Genomic DNA, 17,722 nt, shown 5'->3' with positions numbered 1-17,722 from the left:
TGTAATTGACCACTTATGAATCTATCTCACTTCATTGTGAGCTCTGAAAAGAAACGGTGTTTGTGGTCGCCCAGGAGATATTTTTTGAATTGAATGTTACATGTCTGTGGAACTTTCCGCTGTAATATTTATTATTACTTTTTTTGTAAGAAAATAAAATGTCTGTATTAGAATTTTCAAACACCTGATAGTTAATATTAGAATTTTACACCATTATAATTGCCATGTTGGGTTGAACCTCTCTGCCAAAAATGATCAATTCATTGCCTTTGAGTTCTCAATCTATCTTTTTTCTTTCTCTTGCTTTGTGATAATGGAGCTGGAACTCATAAACGGTGCTCTTTTGCCATTGTCCTTTTGCATTGCCAATGTTAGTGTCTGCCAATAGGGGACGTTGCAGGAAAATTGAAAGGCACAGAAGAAGGGGCTTCCTTTTCCAGGTATCCACGTGCTTTTCTTCTTGCTCTGCCCGCACAGGGTTTAGGTGGTAGAGGAGGGTATCAGCACCATGTGGGAGAACCACTGATACTAATTGGCACCCCAGCAGGAGGGTGCCATTATCCCCAGCCCACCAACACCCAACACCCTTCTCTGCCACGCAGCTGGCTACAGCCACACCCTCTGCAATGAGCTGTGATTCTCAGTCTAGGAAGCGAGGCACGTCCAGATGGTTTCTTCCTTGGACTCTCAATTAAAGTCCAGAGCAGAAGCCACAGTGTCTATGACTTACTAGATATCAGTGTAAGAAATATTTAGGTATTTTTGTCAATATTCACTACTAAGTTTTCACTACCATAAAGCTAATGAAATGAACTGTAGCGTCTTTTAGAAAAAGAGGTTAAGAATTCCACTAGACTTTTCCTTTTGAGACACCCTTAGAAATAGTTTAGTGTGTTTCAGGGAAGTTTCAGAAGAATTTTAACCAACTGGAATGCATACAAATGAAGGAAATTAGAGCGGCAAGAAGCCTCAAAACAATGAAAATGGCAGAATTAAATAAGGATGTTTGGTCTAGAGAAAAAAAGCTTTGGGGAGGAAGCCTGCTAGTTGTAGAAATATTTGAAAGGCCGTCTAGTGTTAGAGGCATTGAATTTATTCATCGTGGCTCCAGAAGCAGAACAAGTATTAAAGAGTAGTAATTACAAGGAAGAATGTTCCTGCTAAATGTAACAAAGAAAGAGAACAAGGAGTTTCAAATACCTTGGCCTGCTTGTAATTCGGGAAAGACAATAGAATCATAAGAGGGAAGATAGCACAACAAAGCGTTGTATGAGCTAAAGACAAATACAGAAGCCTCAAGAAGAGCCTGAAAACCCTCTGTTAGGGATTTTGCAGAGGAAAGAATTAATGCCTTCAATAGTTCTGGGAGATCTTCCAAGTTGAAATTTCATGATCTTATTCAAGTCAAACTACGTGGTCAAAACATAACATTTAGCTTTCACACGCCGGTTTTGGGAAGGAGGGCACCTGCCCTGGGCTGCATTTTCCTTCACCACCAGTGCCAGTTTCTTGGTCTCTCTCTGTTCACACTGATGCAGGATTGAAGAGGTAATCAGAATTGAACTTTCCTATTATCTAGGAAGAAATAAGAACACTTCTTCCAAAACTCATGGGGCACAGTGAGAACGCGACTCAGAGAAATGTCGAGCTTTAGATGCTTCCTTGTTAAAGAGGAAAGATGAAAAAGAAAGGAACTCAGGCTTAATCTCATTTGAAAAAGAACAACACAACAAGCCAACGGAAACCACAGAGAGGAAATTAATATCAGGTCAAAGTCTGAAGAGAAGAAAAAGGAGGTGAGGAATGGGGGGATGGGTAGAGGGGAGTTGAAAAAATGTTCAAGTATAGTCAGGGCCTTCCAGTTTCTCTCAATGTGGTTAGTATTTAATTTTTCAGTTATGTCCTGCAGTGTCTCTCCTAAGATACCCTTCCGTGCAGCCCAATGGAACTACTACCGTCGTCCCAAAGAGAAACGCATCCCATCACACAGTAATAGCCCCAGAACTTTCTGTTCATAGCATGTCTCTCAAGAGTTATCAAGTCATACCTTATAGTACAGATTTTTGCCTCTTTAACCTTTGTCTTCTTTAGCAGACTGGAGTTACCAAGCGGTGCCCTGTGTGACAGATGTCAGCTTCTTTGCTTTTATTCTCTTCATTAGCTGAGAATGTCCTTACACACAATGGCTTAGTTTTGTCCAAGGCTTGCTTCTCCGTTTATTATGTTGAAGGACCAGTTTTATTTTTAAAATTTCCAGTCCCTCACAGGCTAATAATGTCCTAAGATACAAAACTGCACACTTAGGTGTCCCAGCAGTATTGAAATGCTACGAAGTTTCTACGTGCTTCCTCTTCCTTTTGTATTTCACTAGTCACAGACCAGTAAAGACAGTTCACGGACTGGCACCATTTGACTGAAGCCGCTATGGGAAGCAGTTTGGTATCTTGCTTTGCACCCAGCGATGGGACTCGTATAGCATTTTGCACGGAATAAATCTCATCCAGATATAATTAATACAGAGAAATAAAGATAAAGATCCTGGGAATGAAGCTTTGATGAAAACGAAATGGCATCGTAACATCCCCTTTCTGTTTTTAACCCTTGGTTTGTACTTTGAAGGTTTAAACGTCAATCAACTAACAGTGTTCTCTAAAATACTGTGAACTGCAGAACTTTCCTCAACATATGAGATACTTAAATCTAAATAATTGGGCACTGCCCTCTTCATCTGTTATTGTCAAAAATAAATGTCTATCACCTAAAAAAAATAAAAAATAAAAAATAAAAAATAAATGTCTAAATACCTTACTAAACTCCCCAGCAATGATAATTCGGAGTTGTGATCTGGAATGTGGGAGGAAGCTCCATATTCAGACACACGCCCTGTGTAACAGGCTGGTGTAGAGCAGCAGCTGACATTGTCACAGCATACTTTGCAGTCACTCACGATACCCTTCACACAGTAAACCGATGCACTTCACGGAATTGGAGAGCGGCTCCCTGCTGAAAGGGAAGCAGCGCTAGTGCATTCTTGCTCCAGAGCTGCAGCCCCCAACCTGGAGACTGAAGAAAATTAGGGACAAATGCTTTGATTCACTGTGCAGTCCCTGATCTGTGACTTGGTGGCCTTCCACGAAATTTGGAGGACTTAACCTGCCCCGGGCCTGCTGCGATTACTGTGGCTAACCATAGGCCCAGGATAAAGGAGCATGTTTTAAACATGACTTCTCTGGAGAGCCTCACTTTTTGAAAGGCTTTCAGGAGTTTTAGTATCCAATTGGGGATAACACACAGTCCATTGAAATGCTGCCTGCCTGGCACAATAATTTAGCCAATATCTGGGATAAATGTCTCCTCAAGCATTCCATCTTTGCTACGTTTTTCACTGAAGCCAACAAAAAGCTAGAGTCAAGGGTTTCCTATCATTGAGTCGATCCCGTTAGGTCATTTTGAAGTTTAACGAGGCCTGCAGGTAAGTTCTAATGGTAAGTTCTGAAGGTGATCCTGTAAAAATTTCACCAACAAAACAATAAGGTTTCTAAAAACATGAAACATTTGGGGGGCGGGAGTGTGATTTTTTCTTTTTTTAAAGCATCTACCTTAGTATGCCAAAATATAGCTGCTCAAAGCATTTTTTCCCCCGGATAAGCTCTTGAAGCGTAAGTCATGCCTGGCTTTTGCTAATATTTGGCAGTGATCGGTTATACTGTGATAACTGATTTGTTCTGCAGAGTTAAGTAGGAAATCTTTTGAATCAAAAAGCATTCTGGACTCGAAAAGATCATATTTTCAGATAGATAAAATAAAGATCAGTCATTCTTGGCTGGCTGAAGAGTTTAATTGGGAAGCGAGGCTTTAAAACTTCGCCAAGACTTTTATATGCCAGTCTGCGATTCACAATGCTTCTAAAGGCAACAAATAACTTTTTTATGTACATAACTATTTTCCTCAGTAATTAAAGCTATTATTTAGATGTTCGTGAGGATTCACATAAATATGAACTCTAAAGAGAGGGTGTAAAGTGGTAGTACGCATGCAATGGCATCTTTTTCAGCAAAAGCCTCAGGCTGGGTTGCATTATGGCTGCTGATATGCTGTGTGTCTTTATGGAGGTTACACTACATCTCTGTCTCTGTTTTCCAGTATTAAAAAAACTTATAATATTTGTTTTCTCTACATGAGACTCATTAAAGATTCATTGAACAACAGAAAATAAAGGCTCATCAATACTTTGAACCCTCTCAGGATAGTGTGCTGTTTGTACTGCCGGGAAATTACTGAGCTAGTCAAGTATGATTCCATGGGAAAGTCAGGTTTAGGTATGTTTTATGAAGTTAGAAAAAGGAGACGGGATTTATTCTCTTCAAGGTAGCTAAGTTTTCCTTCCTTTGAGGTGGGTTAAATTCAAATGAATGACATCAAAGCCCTTTCTTTATTTTGCATACTTATATCTAGTGAGTGACTGTTCTCAGGACAGATTTTAAAAGTATTGGAGGCCAAGACCTTATTTCAAATTGAATAACATTGGCCAAATAGCACCATCTTCATGCATTATTTCTACATACGACATCGAAATAATCTGAGCCACCATTTCTATTTTCCTCACGTAGATACTCACTATTTGTTTCTTTCATCAGTCAGACTGTATGCTCACCTTTTGCAAGGGGACCTGACACTTCCCAAAACTCATTTTTGAAAACGGCCCTTGTAGGAAACACTGGTGGTTGTCTGAGTTGATACACCGTCAGGGCTGCGATGGCTGAAAATCTGATTCCACAATGCCACTTACGATCAGCTCTTCTCAGAAGTCAGAGTTCAGGCATGCCAAGTGCAGTTATTTATTTTCTCATGCAAGGGTATTTGATGCCTAGACATTCATTTAGCTAATTTTGAATTGTGTGCTAGGAAGGGACCACAAATCCTCCAGATTTTCAAGGACTTCTCACTAGACTTGCCTTTTAAATACAATTAAGTGGTGAGGGCTGCTATGGGTAAGAGATGGTGTGGTACAGTTATTTGGCCAATGTCACTCAAGTCACAATTTTAACATCATTTTATCTTGAGTATATACATGTAGCCTGTATAACACCAGGTTTGCTATTGGGTTGCATGGATTTAATGATTGAATAGGTATCATATGTATATCTCAAATGACAGACTGAATTTTAAGCACCTTATTTTATGATGAGTAAGCTGTCATCCAGATTTGGGGAGCGGCTGCTATGATATGTAAGATACCAGTTCTCAAAATAAAATGGACACGGACTGTGACATTTGGCTTAATGCGACACTTTGTTATACGAACGAATTGGACCGTCGCAGAAATGCTGATAACCTTCTTTTGAAGTATCATCAGCAACAAAATCCTGTATCACTGCCTTCCGTATAAGCAGAACTTAAATAAATCTATTTAATGATCCCATGTATTTTCTTCCTTCCAAGTAAGACTCTCTTCCTGCCCGCTGTAATCTACAATTACTTGCCTTTCCCCGAGGAGAACATTTCACTGAAGAAATAAAAGTTGTTTCGGTTACGTTCAGCGCCTCTGCTTCCTGAGACGTTTGTACATTGTAAGGACCGAGGAAGACTGTTTTTGATGACTCTACTGTATTTCACAACTGAAGAGCGATGAGTTCCTCTTTCTGGAAAGAGCGTCCTGGAACCCATGCGTCCAAGGCACCACTGTCGAACTATGTACATACATGATTGATTACCCAATTTATCGGTGATACGGTCTGTGCCATCAAGGGCAGTTTAAATGATTTGGACGAGTACAGAAGAGTGTCTCTGACAGGTCTGGCAGTAAGCGATGGCTTTCAGCTTTCATGTTTTAACAGCATTTTGCTGAGTGGCAGGTTGATAAATTAAAATGGCAATTGTAGCGTCAGGCCTGAAAGCAGGACTGCTTTCGATTACAGAAATGCCCATGGCAGCCTTGTGCCCTCTCCAGAGAAGGCGCCTGCAGGCCTTGGAAAACATAAAACAAGCACAATTGCTAACACAATCATTAACTTGGCGGTAGCATTGAGTCTAAAAAATAAAAGAACAGGCTTCTAGAAGGGGAACATTGGCTCTATTTCCTTATCCCTATTTCCCTAGAGACTTAAAGAAACTGAAACCACATCATCAAACGAAAGGCATTCAACTGGCCTCAGGGGTTCCATGGTGTCAGAGGGGTGTGCTTAAAGCTCAGGGTCAGTTTCTTGTTCTCCTTCCCTCAGTTCTGACACTGCACCTGGGTTTTAGCTCATCAAACAGTCACCACCACGATTCCACAGAGTTCAGTGGATAAACTTCAAGACATCGCTGCGTCACTCATGAAATCTGATATTCTTAAAGAAAGTGGTCTTTTCACCAGGCATTTCCTTTCCATTCTTTGCTTTTCTTTTACAGATCTTATTTTTCTGGCAAATGAAAACTGTGTATGCTTAGTGTGTACCCTGGGGTATTTTGATACGGTTGCATTACCACGATCCAGCTAATTAACCTGTGAATCCCCTAAAATAGTTGCTTTTTGTGTGTGTGGTGAGAACACTTAAGATCTACTCTTTTTAAGTAGTAAATTGCAAGTACACAACACATACTATTAGCTACAGTCACCAGGCTTAGATTCCCAGAGCTCACTCCTCCTGAATAACTGAAACTTTGTCTCCCCACTTCCCCACCACCCTGGCACCCACCATCCTACGCTCTGTTTCTGAGTTCAGCTATTTCAGCTCCCATTTGTAAGTGACATCATGTAGGATTTGTCTTTTCATGTCTGGCGTCTGATTTATTTCATGCAGCATAATGTCCTCCAGATAGATCCATGTCATCACAAATGGCAGGGTTTCCTTCTTTATAAAAGCCGAATCATATTATATACGTAGATATATATAGCTCATATCTTACATGCCACATTTTTCTCTATCCATTCATCCGTCTAGGGACACTTAGGCTGATAGTGTATTAATGCCCTCTGAGTAGAATAGGTCCTGTACAACTCAGGCATTGGGGGTCTGGGCTTGTCAGTGAGCATCAGCTCACTCACAGAGCCTCAACGGAGATAAACATAATAATTGGGATTTTTATCCTTGATGTGTTTCTGAATGTCTTTCAGCCAAGCTTGAAAAATAATATATTTTGAGCTATATCAATATAATTTCCAAATTAGTCTGAGTGATTTAAATTATTCTAGTACAGCAAAAAACTCTGAAACTTTTTTGACCCATGCAATAAATAATCATTCTCGTAATAAAGCCATTCGTGCAAAAATTCATCAAGTGAAAAACTCAGTTCCGAAATACAAGTGCTTGGTATGAAAATTCTTCTTTTAAAAAGGTCAACGTCACGCTGAAGAAGTAAAAAGAAATAAGTCGCATGGAAATTTTCATTTCGTGCCTCGAGTATATTTTTAAAGTGGCTCAGGGTCTGTAAAGTGTCACCCGCGACTTGTGCTTGCTGGGAACTCACTCATACGCTGCCTCGTCGTGTCCTTTACATGGCGACTCTCAAGCGTCAAAAGGACAGAGACTTCCTTCTCCCTCCTCTGTGCTTTTGATTATAAAGCTGTGGAGAGCTTTTTCAAGGCTGCTTTTCTGCCAAGATTTCTAGCTTTGACTCTTGACTGAAATGACTACTCTGTTCTTGTGTACTTTCCTCAATGCAAACTTGATGCCTGTTTTCTGCCAGTTTCCTTCCCAAATCAGAATCTATCGGACGCTGTGTACAAGGAATCATTTGCCCAAAGAGATTTTTAATTGCTTTAACATGTAACGTTAGGAGGAGGAGGAGATTATCAGCCATATAGTACTCATGGAGTAGTCAAGCTTAAGTCCATGTTGAAAAATCAGGTTGTTGAACCAATATTTTTTACTGTTTGGTGAGTGAGATGGGAGGAAAAAATGTAGTTTTTAAATCTATCATTTAAATTTATATTTGTAATAAAACATATTTTATATTGTATATTTGCAATAAATTATACATGTAATACGTATTACACATAAATAATACATTCATGTGAGCTACCTTTATAATAATCATTTAAAATAGAAAACATCGTTATTAATATTTAATAAAATAACTTATTAAATATTTAAATGGTATCATTTAATAATTTAACATTTAAAATTTAGTGTGATCCCAGGCTCAGGTCTGGGACGACATCTGAATGAGTTATATGTATCTGAGCACGGGCCATGTGTGTCCTGGACACGCTGCAGACACCAGGTCACACCTGCTCTCTTGACCTCTGTCCTGTTCTCACAAGAGTGACCTCCAAGGCGGTTCTAGGTCAATGAGTCCACCTCCACCACGTGCACCCCAGCGGGAGACTATGGGAAGTTACCTGGCAGCGATTTGCCGAGGAGAGGCGAGAGACCGATGTCTGTAAGGGCAGCCTGTGCGTGCGTAAGGAAAGGATCGGGGAGGCAGCAAGCATGGCGTAGAGAGAGGCTTCCGGAACTGGTATCAGCATTGCTAGATGGCCGTGGAAAGCACTGCATCTATTGACCCACCCTGGGTGAACAGCATCAGACTGTGGGATGAGCCTTCAGGCCTTCCGCTAGGCTACAGTTTATAATTTATTTTTCCTATTGACCTTATTTTATCAATCACTGGCTGGTGCATATGAAAGAAAGTTCCTCTGATATCGATGGAGAGTTGGATGTCTAAGAACTGAGGTTTCACTTAACTTCCTTTCATAATTCCTTGATGTTTTACCATAGGCAAATACTTCCTTGTGTTGTAATTTTCTTTGACAACTTTTTTCTATTGGCACAGTCAAACTGAGTTTCTGTTGTGACATTTAAAACTGTTATTTCGGGATTCCTGCAGCACATTTATCAACGGAGAAATGCTGCCCCCATATTTATATTAAGACAAGACGCACATTCAAATGTATCAATATTTCTTTTCATTTAAAAATTTATATGACAATTACTAGTGTTCATCATTGAAATATGAAACACAATAGCTAGTCATCTCTTTGATAGCTTATTCCATTCACACTTTTTATTTTTTTCTGTCCAACTATAAAAGCTTCTCTTGGCTTCCACATGTCACTCAAAGCATATCCTGTAAAAGTGGAGTTTTATCCTCAGATTGATTTTTTTAGAGCTTTATACCTGAACATGCTTTCTAGAACGATGACAATAGCTAACATTTGTGAGCAATTCCTCTGTGCCAAGAACAGTGCTAAATGTTTGATCTAATTTACCTTCTTTAATCTCCATTTCATAATTAACGACCTGACGCTTGGAAATTTAAGAAATTGCCTAAACTAATGCAGCTAGTTTGTAAGTGTCAGAGCCTAGAAGGGTGAAAGCAATTTCTAGAAGCACATATGAACAAGTGCTTTAAGACACTGGCTGGCAATGGACCCACATATGTGATAGCACTGATTTATTCATTAATATAATTTTTTATTCAACAAAGCATTAAAATTTATGTGTAGGAGATGTGCAGGGTCCTAGAAAAATTCAATGTGTCAACCATGTGTCCACTAATACCACAGACCACACACTCTATGCATTTAATCCCTCTGGCAAGTGACTGACATAAAAGTCACAAATTTGCACAACGGTTCTTACAGATTACCCATTGCCTGGTAGGCTCATGTGTGTCCCTTATGTTCACTGTCACCCTGGTTTCTTGCCGAACAGGGTCAGGAGAGAGATTCATACATACTTTTGGACAATTTCCTTTAAAATCATTTTCATGGAGGGGAATGGAGAAATTTAGCGATAACATAAAATATCCAGTCAGCAGAACCATTTGGGTTGCATGTTTCACCTCTTTTAAGTCTGTCTAAGGAGGAACAATATTTTCTTCCCACCAGGCTAGTCTTCCCATTGTGCTGAGTTTTAAATCATTTTTCTTTGGAAACTTTTTCTCCAGAACTCTCTGCTAGTGAGCTCTAAACTCCCGATATGTTTAAAGCAGAGATTACTTAGAGTCTGCCCTGGTGAAACAGAGGAATGCAATAAAATGTGACCCCCATCTCAGAGCAGTTGGAGGACAGGAAATGCCTCAGAGAAGCTGCACTAAGTGAGGCATGAAGAGAAACCATTTCAGCCTTCACGACTTGAGGGCAGGACTTGAGCTCATGCTGCATTCCAAATAAAAGATTTCTTCAAGCTGAAAGGTTTTTAACAATAGCAGCTGATGATCAACGAAGGAAAGAAGCATGCTCTAACGATTTCTGTGGACCAGATCAACACGACCTTTCATCTTTCATGATGTCCTCCAATAAATGCACCTACTCCATTTTCCCTTCCCAGCGTCCCAAACAATTATTTTGATTCCTGTGATTCAGATGCCTTCTGAAATGCTTTTATGAAGACTAGAAGGGGAGAGGGAACCATGACGCTCAATGGGTGACAGAGATATCCAAAGGCCACGAACAAAGTAATAAAAAAAAAAAAAGACGTGATTGTTTAAAAATGTAACCCCATTCTGTTTCTGGTCATTAAGCGTGGGTATAATGGCTGCCTAGACGTGACTTTTTTTTGTCATCACCTACAACATGACTTCCTCTCAGCTAGACATCACATCTTCCAACAATTTTTTCTACTTTAGAATATCAACCGTAATGCTGAGAGTGCAAAAGTCCCTTAACCAGGTGTTTTAATATATCAGTCCAAGGACTGTTTGATCAGTTAAAAATGACTTTGGTCATTCTTAATTAATTCTAAATGCCTGAAAATAGTACATGTATATTCTTGTCAACAGTATATTATTAGTAGAATAGAACAACACCAACAGAGGACGACAGGGGTACTCTTACTTAATCTGCTTCAGCTTTGTGTTCAGAGAAGCTGTTAGTATGAGTGTAGTGGAGAAATAAACAGGAAAAGAGAAAAAAGGAAAAACGATAGACATAGATTTTGGAGACAAATTTGGAGAAAACGGGGAAAGAAACACTAACTAGAGTAGACTGAACGGAAACAGTACAAAAAATGAGGAGACAGACTAGGAAATAGCGAAGCTATGGTTCAGGTGAAGTTTTATTTTATTTTATTATTAGGTTCAGGTGTACGAAACAATGCACTGGAAACCTGGACAGACACATGCAAAAAAATGAAGCTGGACCACTTCCTTACACCACACACAAGAATAAATTCAAAATGGAGTAAAGACTGAAATGTAAGATCTGAAACCATAAAACTCCTAGAAGAAAATGCAGGGAGGAAATTTGCAGACAATACCCTTAGTACTATAATTACTGATATATCCCTTCGGGCAAGGGAAGTAAGAGAAAAAATGAACAAATGGGACTACATCAACCTAACAAGTTTTTTCACAGCAAAGAAAACCATCAATAAAACAAAAAGGCATCCTACTGAATGAGAGAAGATATTTGTCAATGAGACATCTGATAAAATATCCCAAATTTATAAAAAGCTCATTGAACTCAACACCAAAAAAACAAACAACCCAATTAAAAAATGGACAGAGGACATGCAGAGACATTTTTCTAAAGAGGACATACAGATGGCAAACAGACATGAAAAAATGCTCAACCTCACTAATCATTAGAGAAATGCAAATAAAAACCACAATGAGATACCACCAGACGAAGTTTCAAAACCAATCTGAGCATACGTTTATGTGATGAGAACATAAATAAATGCTGCCTAACCTGGTTGGCGTTTATTGAGGACACAGGATTTCATATACATTCTTTAGCTGAATTTCTGAGGTCACTGAACAGCTTAACGTGCGTTTTACTTAAGCTTTTATAAAGCATAGCTAGCAATGTTGCTGAAGGAATGATGTATTTAATCATACATTATGACTTTGAACATGGGATTAAATGGCTGAAAAATACCATCTCAGAAGACCTTGTTAATTGGAATTCAAAATCGATTAAAGAAGCAAGATTTAAAATATTTAGACATATACTCACCCAACAGACAGGAAAGGCTCCTTTGACTCAAGTCTATGAAAAAAAAAATGTGAAAAAAAATTTAATATAATAATATGTTATACACTTAAAAATACTTTTGTATAAATCTGACAGAATTATTATAGTTGTTTGGATGAAAATTTAGCACCAGTAAAAAGCTATAAATAATACATTAAGCCCTAATGTGGACTAATTCAAATTCTGGCTGGATTAATGCAGAGGCTAAAAAACGTGAGAGAGACTTGGTGTGGGGATGCAGCATTTAAACAATACATGAAGATAATAATATTGCTAGTCTAATTCTGATTTGCACTGTCTAAGTATTTTCTGCTTTTTATAGTAATTTGTGGAAGCTTCTATATAGCTATTTGTGGTTGTTGTAGTAGTAAAACGTTATCATGTGTTGGTTAAATGTTAACTGAATAATTTATTTCCAGTAAATCTTCTGGAAGGAAGAGAGAAGCAGCATGTCAACCGTGGTCATTTAGTGGGGCAGGGGGAGTGAGGTGACAGACCAGGGTCTCCTCTAAGAACCAGGTATGTCTGTACATCCTCCCATGCTAAACTAGAATTCTAATGTTGCAGCCACTGCTTAGCTGTGGCATTTAGAGCAGGCCACTCAAGAAACGTGTTGGAGTTTACTTTGCTCATGATAAAATAGGCTAGGATTGCATCCAGCTAATTTTCTAATTTCATAAATTAACTGTATATTCTTTGCCAAAGGTAAGTCAGTCAGGAACGAATCCGCTTCTAAACATTCCCTAATTAATAATTAAAGAGACCAGTTAGTAGGTGTATCTTAGCCATTTTAATTTCATATAACTTTCCTATCATGTGATCAGGGATTAAATGTAGGCAAATATCGAAGACATTTTAACCTAAATCCTGGTGCTTAAGATTTTTAAAAAGCCTCCTTGTTGCAAAGCACTTTAGTGCCATGTGTGTCACCACCTTTCCTGATAGTTTCGACAGCCACAGGATGATGCCCATTTAGTCATCATAAACACCAGCTTTCCATGTTGTTCTTCACCAACCACTTTATTGCAGGGAACTTGCCTACTTATTGCCAAATCTGCTTTAGCTCTGCTTTGGTGTCCTTAAGTTTCCGTTTCTATACCAGAATACTTTTTTATTTTTTCCCTTCCATTCCATGTGCGGTCTATTTATCTTTTGAGGTTCTCTGATGCCTTCCGAAAGCCAATCTTGACACCTTCATCTTAGGGGGCAGTCCTGTCTCTGCTTCTATTTCCTATCTCCATCATCGTGATATATCCTCAGGACAATAGTCCTCGGTGAAAAGGCGAACCTGGAGTCCCCTAAGACTGGTAGGAAAATTAAAATCACATCTTTGCTGGAACAAGGAGCTCCTGATGGGTCTGTGCCAATCCTTCGAATGGGCCCAGGTGGGAGCAGGTTGGTGCTCTGCGAGCCGAGCAAAAAGGAAAGGCAATTATCCGTAGGTCACTCGAAGCCACTCAGCACAAGGCTGAGGTGGCAGGGCTCCCAAGCATTTTCAGCACTGGAAATCTCGGCGGGGAGCCACCACAGGCCATCCGACCTCATGTCTCATCCTCAAAAGGGTGACACACTGCAGATGAAAGTGACAACTGGCCCCCATGGAACAATGCTCGCTTTGAGATCACCTGCTCAGCTGTAGTTCACGACATGGAGCAAGTTTCCCTTCCCTGGAGATCATTCCGAGAGTCCTACATTTCCCTTTTTGTTTCCCCAATTAATTTTTTAAACATTTATTGGGATGACGATTGTTAGTAAAGTTACATAGATTTCAGGTGTACAATTCTGTATTACATCATCTATAAATCCCATTGTGTGTTCACCACCCAGAGTCAGTTCTCCTTCCATCACCATATATTTGATCCCATTTACCCTCATCTACCATCCCCTCCCAGAGGGTCCTACATTTTTCTCATTAATTATATAGCGAGTGTCGTAGCCAGCTCAGGGGGCTGCTACGTGTGAAGAACGTGAGACTGTGTATTCCTGGAACCGAATGTGCCAAAGATGGGCTGTTTTTCTATGGGCCGGAATGGCTGGAACACATGAAAAACTCACTTTTGTACTTTTAGTCCTGAAAGGTGAAATGGAAAAGCAAAAGAAGAACATTGCTAGGAGAAACATCCATTTGGAGAAAACTGTTTATGAGTTTAAACCTTAGAGACAGATGGTTACATTGAAGTATGCCCAGAGAGAACTTTTCTGAGGATTAAAAAAAATAAATAAAATTATTAGGGAATTGTTTTGTGAAGAAAACAATTGATTTTATCTTTCCTAAGATTTACTTTTAACAAGAAATAGGTAGTGAATTTAATAATACTTCTTTCTGGACCCACTAGAATTAGGAGTAGAATAAGATAAACAAACCATAGCCTTCAGAAAAATAGGCATAGCAGAGAAATGAAATAGAATGCAAAATTAAGATCAATATTTGGGGCCAAAGCATTTTTAATACTTTGTATTTAAGGACAAAAACAACAAAAAACTAAGCTATATTGACTGGGGGCCAGGTATTATTCAAAACGCCTTCTAAACAGTGGCTTATTTAAGCACCATACCCTCCGAGGGGGACCTAATTTTACAGCTGAGGACACTGACACCCAGAGCTGCTAAGGATCTCGCCCAAGGTCACGGGCTGAAACCTGCCTGAGCCAGGCACTGAGTTTAGGCATTGGGGTCCCAGAGTTCATGAGTCATGTTGTGTCTACGTTGTTTGTTGTGTTTTGTTTCCGTGTTACTCGCCTCCTGCTTTCTAGAGCCTCCTGAGAGATCCTGTCTGATGTCATGTCGTGGACATGCTGGGTGTTCCCAGATTTCCATCTGCAGTGTGACACCCCAGTTACAATGCCCCCCCCCCCATGGCAGGCGCCTTTAACTCAACACCCCCGGACTAAATGCACTGTCTTGTCCGCGGGTTCTTTATGTCTCCGTCAGCGGCATACTCAGCCACTCAGGGGACCAAACCAGACCTGAGACACTTTGTCTCGAACGCCATTTCAGCAAGACTCCTGTGCAGCGGACGCTCTCAGGTCTGCTGTTTCTACGGCCAGCGTCCTCTTCAATGCGTTCTTATCTCTCGGTTCTTATTATCCCCATTCCCATGGTCACTGGCTTTCATGTGGGCTGTTGGAGAGATCTCAGGATCCCCATCTGCTGTGTCACCTTGAAACAGCCACACCAACTCGCAGAACCATGCTTCTCAGCCAAAGCTATGACCACGCAAGTTCTCCGATTACAAGTCTCTGCGTGCTTCTGGAAGGCTTCCTCATAAGGCGCCTCGGTTGGTTAGGAGGGCTTCAGAACGGTTCTCAGGGCACCAGCAACACGTAACCATGCTGTACTAACAACTGCCAGTGCCTTTTCTAAGCTCCCCATGGAGACTGCGTGTTCCCTGAAGGTGGGACACGCCAACGTCACAGGAAATGCAGTCATGATGCTGTCCGATGAGCTCTCCCTGCCTCATGCCCCGACCCCCACTTCCATTATTTGCCTACAGAGTGAAGTCCAAACCCTCCAGCAAAACGAAAAGCCCACTCCCTATGGGGCTCCAGTGCACCCTCCCAGCCTTTGTCTTCTGCACGTCGGCCCACGACACCTGTGCCCCACAGCTCAGGGTCTGGGGGCATCACATGTACTCTGTTTTCACAGAAATGACTTCAACTACCTTGTTTTTGGAAGACCAGTGGTTTTTCATGACTCCAAAGGACATGTAAGTATACTTCCTTGCAATGTTTACAGAATTTTGGCATTAAAACGGCTGATCAACAACACGGCTCACTGCCATCTGATCTATTACTTTCAGCAATGACGACTCGAACCTGACCTACATTCCAGATGGGTACACCAAAGGGCTGAAGGGTGTAGTCTAGGCTCTGACAGCCCGACAGTCCCGACTGTATCACCTCCTGGCTGTGTGGCCTCGGAAAAGGAAGGGATTCTTCTTTGTGTCTCAATGATCCCATCTGCAAAATGGAGGTAATGGCAGACCTAACTCTTAAGGCTGTTGTGAAAATTGCATAAATAAATGACTACATACATTAGATAACAAAATTAATGAAGTATCAGATAACATCTAATGAATGTTAGTGTCACTGTTATTTTTGATCTGGGAGTCCTGAGATTCTCGCTCCTGGTTCATGGCCAGCTAACAGACAGAGGAAGTGCTGGTTGGGAAACAGGTTGGTGTAGAGGTGACATGCTAATGAAGCCAGTTGGGACATGCTGGTGAAGATATGCAGGAAGAACCAGACAGAAACGTTGGCCTGGAATTCAGGCACGTTGTCTGGGCTGGAAATATGGATCTAGGAGTCATGTCGTGAATGCAGAGTTAGTATGTGACATCCTAGGAGAGAAGAAGGCCTCAGAGAGAGCCTGTTGAATGTGCGGACAAGGTTGAGGAGAGACTCCCTGGGATCACGAACAGGTGTCTGGTGTGGAGATGAAAGTTCTGAGAGCTTTAGTCCTTGTATGGACCTGTGAATGACACAGCACCCAGCAGGGAGCGGAAGCCCCCCAGGGGGGCTGACTGAGCAATCTGCCTACACAGTGTCACCAGACTTCCTTCCATCTGTTCTGTAGGACACGAGTAACTGAAGGAGATTCTCTCCAGAGCAGCTCACGTGTGCTAAGCCAGAAAGGAGGAGGTTGGAGGAGGCTCGTTTCTTAGATGTAGGCCAGAGTGGCCACAGGCCAAAGCCAGCGTTGAAATCTAGTGATGTCAACACACAAATGAGTGACTTCATGCATTAAAGGGATGGAGGACCTTCATTACTGCACACTTGTTTTCTCAGAAAGGGTTGGTCTTCATCTGCATTTCAAATAGTGTCCTGAAGACATAGCAGGTGCGAACATTTTATGTAGAGTATTGTCCCACCACTCTGTTCACAAATGCCAAGAGAGTCTAATAATCATCACTGTAGCCAGAGCAATGTCAAGCCCTCGAATACATGTGATGTTGACCATAGCAGGTGAGAAAACCAAAGTCCAGAAAGACCAAGTCATTTGCTCAAAGTTGCACAGCAAAGCGATGGAGTCTGAATTCAATCGCAGGCCTGACTGTCTACACTCTTAGCCTCTGCTCTGTACTCTAGCAAAGGGCAAAGGACATAATGCAAGCTGCAATGGGAGGGTGTTGGGTCTACCTGGCCCCAGCAGGGGCATGGTAGGGTCCAGGACACTGTATGTTAACGCTTAGCTGACCAGTTGTTCGTTACAGGTGGAAAATCGGGCATGGTGCTATTTTAGCTTCACAGAATTTTTGAGGACTATAGGAACCTTATTTTGATATATGAAATTTCATCTCCATTTCATCATTAACCATTGATAGTCTCAGCATACCCACATGACATTTTCATCATTCCAAGGCCTTCTGATTTAAACAGACTTTTTTTGTCCCCCAAGGTAAGTGACGAAATGTGAGCAAAAGACGATTTTGATCAAAGATAAGCACTAGTAAGGCATTCCCAGATGTCTTCCTTTACTGAACATTGTGCATTTTAAAATAGAACACTTCTGCTAGTATTCTTAAAAATTCATCTGTTGATAAAAGATTAAAAACAACAACACACCAGATAAGTGTTCCTTGTGTAATAGGGAGAGAATATTCAGAGGTAACTGTGGGTGAATTCTTTGCCATCCAGTGAAAGTCAGAATCTGTCTCAGTCTCTTGAAGAAACAAAAGGAAACGCCGCCCAGGCTCTGATCTGGCCAATAGGACCCCATGCCCAGGAGCCTGTGCTGTGGGAGCGAGGGGCTTGCTGGGAAGAACAAACTTCTTGAGGTTCGGCATGGGGAGAATCACTGGCTGTCACAGGCACCCTC

General features: G+C 40.9%; 1 protein-coding gene across 19 annotated transcripts in view; it reads right to left on the bottom strand.

Annotated features, from left to right (window-relative positions):
* Positions 1-17,722, bottom strand: part of RALYL (RALY RNA binding protein like) — a 498,623-nt gene that overhangs the window by 63,165 nt on the left and 417,736 nt on the right. For all 19 annotated transcript variants that reach the window (XM_081069856.1, XM_081069851.1, XM_081069849.1 and 16 more), the window contains one exon: positions 11,888-11,920. In XM_081069856.1, the coding sequence (XP_080925982.1) occupies positions 11,888-11,920 (33 nt within the window). The remainder of the gene's footprint in view (positions 1-11,887; positions 11,921-17,722) is intronic.

This window comes from Rhinolophus hipposideros, assembly GCF_964194185.1.
Source record: "Rhinolophus hipposideros genome assembly, chromosome: 13".
Lineage (NCBI taxonomy): Eukaryota > Metazoa > Chordata > Mammalia > Chiroptera > Rhinolophidae > Rhinolophus > Rhinolophus hipposideros.
Note: the sequence above shows the minus strand (reverse complement) of the source record. Positions and strands in the feature narration are given on the sequence as shown.